This window comes from Penaeus chinensis, chromosome 10 (assembly GCF_019202785.1).
Source record: "Penaeus chinensis breed Huanghai No. 1 chromosome 10, ASM1920278v2, whole genome shotgun sequence".
Lineage (NCBI taxonomy): Eukaryota > Metazoa > Arthropoda > Malacostraca > Decapoda > Penaeidae > Penaeus > Penaeus chinensis.
The window spans coordinates 22,318,986-22,328,985 of record NC_061828.1 but is presented as its reverse complement, the minus strand read 5'-3'; the positions used below and the strand labels follow the sequence as shown (position 1 = coordinate 22,328,985).

Sequence of the window (10,000 nt, the reverse complement as noted above, 5' to 3'; positions counted from 1 at the left end):
GTTAAAGTCGTCGCAGATTCATGCTTTATTACTGCAGGAGTATGGTAGCTGGAATACAGAGGACAGGCAAGGTAGAGGCAGGGGCGTCACTTAAGGGGGGGGGTATGGGGTGGTGGTTCACCCCCCCAACTCTTAATAAAGCCTCTTTTTGCAGGGCAAAATCTAGTTCTGTAGGGCAAATTTTCTCTTACGGAATCTGCCTCAATAGCCGATAAGTATTCAATATATATAAATAACTATATGAAACTAATTGTTGATGATACTTGATTCATAACATACTTGATTTATAACATTTATAACAGGCTACTTATAAAGAGCTAGTGAGCATTTTCTTTTTCGTGATTTGCAGGGCAAAAATTATTTTTTTCAGGGCAAATTTACCCGTCACCCCCCCAACTCATAGCATGAAGTGACGCCCCTGGGTAGAGGCGCCCAGGGAGTAGCAAGGCATTATGTCATGTCATATTATGTTCATGTTATGAACAAACTTCGTTTTAAAACATTTCGTAATGGAAAACATAAAAGAATTTGAATGAACAAGTTCAGATACATTTGGTCACACGATAGTTTCGTCGTGAAGGAGGGGTATCTTATATACACGGTTGTATGTGAGAAGAGAGTTATGGTGATTACAAGACTAAAAAGCTTCATGATAAGAAAAAGAAAGAAAAAGAGTTTTCATAAAACATAAAGGCATTTGAATATAAATAATAAAAGCGATTACATACTTGGTGATTCAGAATATGTATTTTCTAACAAACGTTTTGAGTATAAGACATCATTATACACAAAGACATCAGAATAACAGCATGGGAATTGTTTATAAGGAATAAGTGTTAGTTTACCGTGTTCAAAGGTTTCTTTGTCATTGTCATGGTTGTAGACCAGTTGGAGTCGGCTAAGGACAGTGGAGTTACTGTAAGATCAGTAACATATGGCTTTTCTGGTAAGTGAGGCGCGAGAGATCACGAGATCAGGTTCCCATACCCTTGGACAAACACATATATACATATGTGAGTGAGTGTGTCACTTGCTAACACTGATAATCAACTTCTTGTGATCAAGTACTTTCTGGACAGTATTACATAAATTAATGTTCTATTTTTTTTATCTGTATACATGTTCATGTATGTTTACATATGTATTTATCCATATGCATACTATATTATCATCTGTTTTCGTCTTTCTGTAGCTCCCGTTAAGGTTTGCCAGTGATCTTACCTGCCCTTTGCATCTTACTCAGTTACACCAGCTTTTGCATGCCAGTAACCATATCCCTAAACCTTCCTCTTCTTTTCTTGCCTGCCAGATTTGTCATCGATGCAGACTTGTTGTGTGTCACTTTATATGGCGTGCACATAAGCATGATTTGTGTAAGCCATTAGGTCAAGATCACGCCTGCAGCCCAGACCATGTGGGCTTCACGTGTCAACCACGTCGGCCCTATGTCGGTTCAGAACCATCGGCCCAGCGAGAGCCTAGATGACGATGATAGTTGACCCCGTCTGACCCTCAGTTCGCACTTCGTCACCGTTCCGTTCCAGATAACCACCACCGCACTCAACACAGTTCCCACATATTCGTATTGAGTTTATTGATTCATCAATAAAGAGTCAAGCCGTATACTACTATCACTGTCCAACCAGTCATTGTATTTAGGCAAAAAAAAAAAAAAAAAAAAAAAAATCCTACACATGTCAAAACAACCTTAATATTCTCACGCTTTCAAACACGTCCTTAAGTTGTCCATTCCTGTCTGTTCTCGTTATTCCCAACGACAGTTGCAGTATCTTCAACTATGCCATCGTCTCCAAGGCACGCAACATACCAGGTTACATTAGCCTATTACAATTGTTTCTTCCATTCCTGCAGGTACTTTTCACAGTCACAAGTCACTCCTGCCATTCTTTTACAACCCTTGCTCCACTCCACTATTGCCAATGTACCAAACTCTCCATTATTTTGAACAGTTGGCCCCAGGTATATAAATGCACATAATTTGAGGCCACACATCCTTTTCATTCACGCCCTTGTATCCTCACTCAACTGAGGACCATCATCCCTACTTAATCTCATTCAAAATCACAATACCATTCATGAACGTCACAGTCATGGAGAATTCTGACTTATCTCGACGTTCAGTTTGTTCTTTGCCGTGTCAGACAAGGAATGGTTCAGAATTGTTCCTTAATCAAACCCTTATTCCACCTAGAGCTCGTCCATCATTTCTTCGCACACCTCACTGCTGTCACACTGTCCCCATGCATAACCTGCGCCACTTTCACACACAATTCTCCCATTCTAGTAGTCCTACATAGTATCTCAAAGCATCCTGTGAAGTCCACAAAAGCTGTGCTCTTTCCTGACATGAAACAATACAATAACAGGCCATTATATCTCCGTTCAGCTAAGTCTTCACTAATCTTCCTCATAACTTCATTCTATGAGTATCTGCGACACGCATATCCGTTTCAAGCAGATAAATACGTAAATAAACAAATAATAAATAACAAATAAACAATCAAATAGACAAATAATTAATCAAAAGTAAATATACAATCTTGCTTCATTACTACATTACCATCTTTCCTACGTAAGTAATGGTTAAAACAAATAAATGTGCTAGACATTAACACTAGACACTATGGTAATTTTTTGTGGCGAAATGGTAAAAATGAGTTATGGATCAGGACGACTGGACAGAAGACGGGAAGAAGAAAAGTAAAAGGAAATGGGAGAAGAAAAGACCGTGCAAAATTAGTTGAGGTGAGGGCTGAGGGCCAAGGTTGGGGTGATCCCCCTACATGGGCTTCAGTTTTTGTCTCCTACCCCCCCCCCCCTCCCCACGACAACAACGAGCAAGTACTTGGGGGCAAATCTCCTAGACTTCTCCATAACTGTCCACCCATTTTTCCACTCTTCATCCTCTCCATAGCTGTCCTCACTTTATCTGTTAATTCACCGCACTTTTTTATTCAATACTTTGATGTCCTTAACCTTATATTTTCCTTTTTAAATTCGCCAGCTCCTCAAGCTATACTCTATGCGCCTTCTCACCAAACTCATCCCTTGTTAATACATTTATAGACAAGCTCTAATAATCGGAACACTGCTCTTTCTTCTTCCATGTGTTTAACCTCAACAGGTAATTGCCTCTGCTTTAGCCTTCCCACTATTTCCATAGCCTTACGTTGCAACTCCTTGTTTTTAACATTGATATCTCGCTGGGTATCCCAATTATTTTTCCTTTTACATCTTCCTCTTATGCTTTCCTTATCTTCATCTTTTCACCAATGAGTCTCTGCCTCCCTTCCTATGTGTAGAAATCACACAAAGATCCATCGTAGTTGTTTCTCTAACCATTTTCATTCGTCCAGCACCTCTTCATGATTACTCACTTGTCTCACCTCATCCCTCAACTTCAAAAGTCTTTCTCCTTTACCTTCAACACTATCCGATCCTTGGTCCACCCCTCTTTTTTCCTCTTCTCTACCTCCAAGTCATCCTACAGACCATTAGATAACTATTTCGGATACCACCATCTTGAAGTTCAATATTCTCCAGGCTGCAAACGTACCTAGAGCAATCTCCAATTTTGTGTAGCCATCACAGCCATTTCCGTTGCTTTTACAAAATCCATCAACATCTGCTCTTCCATAATTTTCCTCTTGACACCAGGGGCGTCAATTAGGGGGATTGTTTGCCCCTCTCAAGGTCTGACTTGCCTCGTCCCCCAAGATCCACATTTTTTTTTTACCAACTCACCTATATAGGTATGGTTATGCCCCAAGAATAGCTCATTTTTTCTAAAATTTTGTTTGCTCCGCTCGCCAACCCACACTCGCACCTCCCCAAGAAAAAACTGAAGCGACGCCCCTGCTTGACACCGAACCTATTGCTTTCTTAGATACAGTCGCTGCCACTTACCTAACCCACTCCAAAAAATCTTATACCCTGCTTAAGAGGTATCATATGATGATGGCATTCGTTATAGGCACATGGTGTCATGTATGTATCTCAACAGAATCTCAGTTATTAATGCGGAGGGCATATCACACATAATGGCATGCATGTATGCTTATATGTATTATGCACATATACTTGCATGTTTGTATGCAAGTTTAATGAATCTCTGAACCCCCTGTAACAGGATGTCTATATAATGGCACTGTACTGAAGATCTAATATAGACCTTACTGTGCTGTACACTGTGGATACCCACTCACACCTTTTGTAACACATGCTTACACTGTTTAATGGTTAATCCGCTGTTGTATGTTTATGCTATTTGAGCATATATTTTATATTTTATGTATGCTCTTGCTAGAAATCTATTTTATAAAAGTTCAAAACTCTACAGTGAAATGAGTGGTGCGACCAATAAATCTTTTTATACAGGTCATAAACTTGCATTCCAATATATTTAATAATCATACTGCAGGAACAACAATGTAAAATAACAATGTAATATACTTTAGTGTTAAAATAAAAAATATGTTCGTATGACGCCAAAATTGTATTCCGCACGTATCCCCTGTAAATAAACAGAGGCGGTCGGCATTTCGTGTCTTCGAAAATAAAGTTATATTCAGGTTTAATCAGATATTTGTATAGAGACGACTGAATTATGTCTGCTAATCGACCAAGAGTGCAGGTTCTAAATCTTCCAGATGAAGAGAGTGATGAGTTAAAAATAACGCCACTGTAAGTAGTCTACAGAGGATTTGCTTTCTGTGGATAAAATCATGCTTAAAAATGAGTGACAAAGGTATTAATATTTATTTGCAAAACTTGTCCAGTTTTGTCACATTCTATTTTGCTATAGGACAGTGCAATTTTAAGACACGAAGAATACAAAGGGTTTTATATTTTTACAGTAACAGCTATAGCTTCTAGAGACAAGATATGTTTTTTTGTTTTTTTGTATGTCCATATGGTGCACCTTGAATATTATGGTAGGAAAGAGTCACAACAGCTCTTCTGAATTATTTTAGGTATATTGCCTGAAAACTTGATGGGGACATAGTAGTATTCTTGATGGCAGTATTTCAAGTTTTTCATCAAGGAAATTTTCTAGAATGTGCTGTATCTTAACCACATCAGAATGAGAGCCCCATTGTAATACAGAACAATACCTCAGGGTTCTTACTGGACTCATGATATCTAATGTGCCCTATATAGTGTTTTGGTAATTCTTTACAGTATGGATGCCAACTCCCTGTCACAAAATTTATTCAACAATCTAAGTTGCTGACACTGGGTGTGCCCGACTGCCAAAGAGGAGGGTTCAATGGGGGCACCAACACCCCTAGCTAAACACTGTCTTTACCGTAGTATACATGACAAGAAAGAACTGAAACTCAGGAGCACTAAGTGGACTTGGGCAGTGAACAGTGCTTTCCAAGATCTTTTTTCCTTTATTTGTAGCATTATTGTTCATGTCTGCGAATTATTTTTCGCACTGATGACTGCAACTTTTTGTCCTTTACAAGAAAATCATCTTCAGTTTACCATAGCTTAGTGCACATCCACACTGTAAAGATTTACCACTGTTTTAGTTGGCACTGAACAACTATACCGACATTTTAAGGCCCTGTAGTTGTTTAGGAATTGGGTGGGTAATCAGCATCAAGGGGCTAACGCCGATGGGGGCTCATAGCCACATCCACCCTTCGCTTCCAGTCATGAGGGTCCCTCATGGTGAGACTCCAGGCAGGCCCTTAGCCCATCTCTAACTCCTTTCAGCAGGTCTCATTGAGCTGCCCAAACCATGACCTCCTAGGTTGTCCCATGTGACCCCTCCACCCAAGATTGTCTCGCAGAGAGACAACCTGTTAGGCAGGGTCATCCACAGGAAAACGAGCTAGGAACCGATACAGCCTGAGATGTTGGTCCCAGATTATGCAGTTAACAGGTCCTGTCAGTTTGACGGTGTAGCCGTCGGTTGGACACATGGTCCTTCCAACTGTACACCATGATCTGGCGAAGAGATTTGTTACAAAAGGCATCAAGACGAGACTCCAAGGCACTAGATAGCGTCGAGGTTTCACTTCCATAGAGCAAAACTGGCAGTACCAAGGCCTTGAAGACACGTAGCTTAGTCCTTCTGCATAGGTAACGACATCTCCAAATACTCTCGCTGATAAAGTTCATGGCTCCTGCTGCCAGACCAATCCGTCTACTGACAGCCCTAATGGGCCCTCAAAGTCCTTAATCTTGGTCTTGGTCCAGGAGACCTCTTGACCCAAGGGCTTCACCTCATTGCTAAATGCATCAAGAGCCACCACCAGTGACTCCAGAGACTTAGATAGGATAGCAACATCATTGGCAAAGTCAAGGTCTGAGACCTTAATATTGCCCAGTGTTGCTTCACGCTGACTTTGGGTAGTAGCTCTGCCCATTATCCAGTCCATACAGATGTTGAAAAGTGTTGGTGCAAGGACATAGCCTTCCCCCACTTCTGAACTAACAGGGAAGAAGTTTAACAGGCTCACACCACACTTTACAGGGGGTAAGATTATTCATATTTGTGTATTTTTGCCATTGTTAGTGAGGCAATGCTCCCAAAATACCTCCTTATGAGGGGCTGCCATAAACTCCCTGACTGAAATGCCAAAAATTCACATCAGACTTGAAAGACAAATATTTTAAAAATGACATAAATAACAAAATGTTACTTATTGTTATTGCACAGAGTTGTATACTACCCAAAGTCTGCAGCTTCTTCTATCTTTAGGCAGCATACCAAATGACATGTATAGACCTTGGTAAATGGTAATTTTTTTTTTTTTTTTTAAATGCTTATACAGAAAAATAGATAATGATATTATAAAGGGGAGGCAAGGAGTGTTGACATGGGCTAGGACTAGAAGCTATATACTTGCCACTGAAGTAAGTCTGATGCCCAGATTTTGGACCATGCCTGTTAAGAGCAAATGGTATGTGGACTTTGTGGTCATCAGTAAAAAAGGCAGCGAGGATTTTAAAAGCTTGTGACTACTTATTCTGCCAACTACAGATTTATTAGAAATTTATATTAGATGAAATAGACTTGATAAGTAGGATGATTACTGCTCATTTCTCTGTCTTTCTCACATTTTTCAGTTTTATTTTGTTTTTTCCTTTTTCTTTACAGAAGCCTCTAGATTTAGAAATCATTGATGTACAACTGCAACTTTATATCTTACATTTTGTCACAAATACTCAAAGTTCCATATTTAATTGACATGTAGTCCTGCTGGGTTTGTTTCCTTTTAAAAAATATACTACATAATATGCAACTCCTTCTCATTTCTCTAAAGCCTCCGGGCTAGTACAGTGGTAACGTGCCGGCCTCTCATGCGAGGGGTCGGCGGTTCGCGCCCCGCCCAGGCACGAGAAGTTGCAATTGTCGCCTGGAGGTTACTGCTGTGGCTGGGCACCACGGCGGGTAAGGACAAAAGCCGAGTCAGCACCGGCTGACACACGTTAGCGAGTCGACATTAGTCGACACAGGCCGGGCTCCCCTCATTGGCATAGCCCGGGCGAAGCTCAGCTTCGCATAATGGATTTATCCTTATCCCTATTTCTCTAAAATTTTCAGGGGCTCTGGCCAGGAAGTAGGAAGATCATGTCACTTTCTGGAATTCAAAGGCAAGAAGGTCTTGGTGAGTTGTATACCCAGTTTCCTATCAGAAACATATATACTTAACCGTATTGCCTTTTTGAGTTCTACAATTCTTGCTTTTCTCAAAGATGTACTTATTATGCATACCACAAATCTGAGTCTATTGGTATTAGATAGGGAAGTCACTTATCATTTTCATTACTGTACATAATGTTTCAAATTACACTGAGAGCACACGCCATGTAAAGGATGATATTACCAGGAACTAAAGTTTTGTGCTCAAGAACTACTTATGGGAATAGCTAATAGTTCTAGCAGTTATAGTTTTTTAATGTATTAAATCCATGATGGAGGAAGATTTAAATGTTTTTGAATTGAGTTTTATATAAATAATTCTGTTAATTAATTTATTCATGGTTTCAGCTGGTGGTCATAATGTATAATGTTTCATATAAAGCTCATATTCTTTACTTTTCAGTTGGACTTTGGGATCCATCCAGCACTGACTGGGATGAGTGCCCTGCCCTTTGTGGACCATATTGATCCTGAGCAAATTGACCTGATGTTAGTGTCACACTTTCACTTGGACCATGCTGGTGGTTTGCCATGGTTTCTTATGCGAACTCGCTTCAAAGGTCGCTGCTTCATGACTCATCCCACTAAAGCTATCTACAAGTGGCTTCTTTCCGATTATATAAAAGTCAGGTAAGAAGTATATAAACCATACTTTACATATGAGTGCATGATTATATGAATTCACATGATTTTTGTATGTTGATATAATAAATTAGTTATACTTTACTACTGAATATGTATGTTCTTTTATGATAGCAGGATTAATTTCCTTTTTTTAAGTCATTATTTTGTAATTATCTTTTTCTCAAACAGTAATATAGCTACTGAACACATGCTGTATTCTGAGAGTGATTTGGAGGCCTCACTAAACAAGATCAACGTTATTAATTTTCATGAGGAAAAGGAAGTTAATGGAATCAAGTTCTGGTGCTATCATGCTGGACATGTACTTGGGGCTGCTATGTTTATGATACAGATTGCTGGTGTGAAGGTATGTATACTATAAGATTTGTTATTTTAGGAAATGAACTAATAATTTTTTTTTTTAAATCTTTTCTCTAGGTACTGCAGTATATTTTGCAACCTTTATACTACCTTAGTGCAATATCCATGCTATTTTTATGTAATCAGTGATTCCAATAACACTAGATACTTTTAGATATAGATACTTTTAGATAAATAAAAAAAAAAAGTAATTTCCAAAGAGTAGCTTTTTCTTCACAAGACAAGAACAAATTGAAAAAGAACTACCATTAATCCTATTGTGGAAAAAAGACTAATACATATTGACTGTTTTAACATCATGTGCTCTTGCAACTTTTTGTAACTTTTGATAGTATTCATGGTACAAATAGGGTTAACATCAGTATTTTGATATTTCCAGGGTGTGAGATTTTTCAGTTTTCTTTGATTATGTCCTTGATATCAGTTTATAGATGGAAGTATAATAATAAAGGAAGAAATAAAATCACAAATTTTTTTTTTGGAAAAGAAACATGAAGTCAAGTAATGAAGTCATGATTGATTGATCAAAAAGACTTTTAAAATCTATTATACTAAATGTATGCAAGCAGTCACACGTATCAATATGAAAAAAGTGCCTGAGACATAAATACTGTGTAGCTGTGAACAAAGAGAAGGTAATCCCTGATTTATGAAGAAAGGATTTTAATCTGATACACATTGGTCTTACAGCTCCTATATACTGGTGATTTCTCAAGGCAAGAGGATCGTCACTTGATGATGGCAGAAATTCCCCAAATAAGACCAGATGTGTTAATGATTGAGTCTACATATGGTGTTAGTATCCATGAACCCCGAGAGAGTAGAGAAACAAGATTCACAACAACAGTTCACACAATTGTTGGCAGAGGTGGACGTTGTTTGATACCTGTGTTTGCACTTGGCAGGGCTCAAGAACTCCTCCTAATTTTGGGTATGATACTGATGATTAGTTATTATTACCTAGTTTATAGTAGTTTTACATTTGTTGTAGTATATACAGGAAGTTATTATTTTGGTTGGTATAAATATGTTTAACTAAGAGATAGGATCATTAATGAGAGCTGTGTTCCTCATAGCTACCATTTACAAAAGTCTTTCTGAATGTCATAAGTAGGTTATGATTATTCATGATTATTTTTTCTTCTCCACATTTGGTCCATCAAAGATGAATATTGGCAGCAGCACCCTGAACTTCATGAAGTGCCTATCTACTATGCATCTGCCCTGGCCAAGAAATGCATGAGTGTGTACCAGACTTACACACATGCCATGAATGAGAGGATTCAGAGACAGATCTCAATAAGTAATCCATTT

The 10,000-nt window shown here is 38.7% G+C and overlaps 1 protein-coding gene across 1 annotated transcript in view; it reads left to right on the top strand.

Annotated features, from left to right (window-relative positions):
• The first annotated feature begins 4,532 nt into the window (after window positions 1-4,532).
• The window catches only part of LOC125029977 (cleavage and polyadenylation specificity factor subunit 3-like), a 9,250-nt gene continuing 3,782 nt past the window's right edge, over window positions 4,533-10,000 (top strand). The window contains exons 1-6 of the mRNA XM_047620183.1: window positions 4,533-4,704; window positions 7,583-7,646; window positions 8,085-8,311; window positions 8,495-8,672; window positions 9,377-9,617; window positions 9,852-10,000. The exon at window positions 9,852-10,000 is cut by the window's right edge and continues 27 nt beyond it. Coding sequence (XP_047476139.1) covers window positions 4,628-4,704; window positions 7,583-7,646; window positions 8,085-8,311; window positions 8,495-8,672; window positions 9,377-9,617; window positions 9,852-10,000 — 936 coding nt within the window. The 5' untranslated portion in view covers window positions 4,533-4,627. The remainder of the gene's footprint in view (window positions 4,705-7,582; window positions 7,647-8,084; window positions 8,312-8,494; window positions 8,673-9,376; window positions 9,618-9,851) is intronic.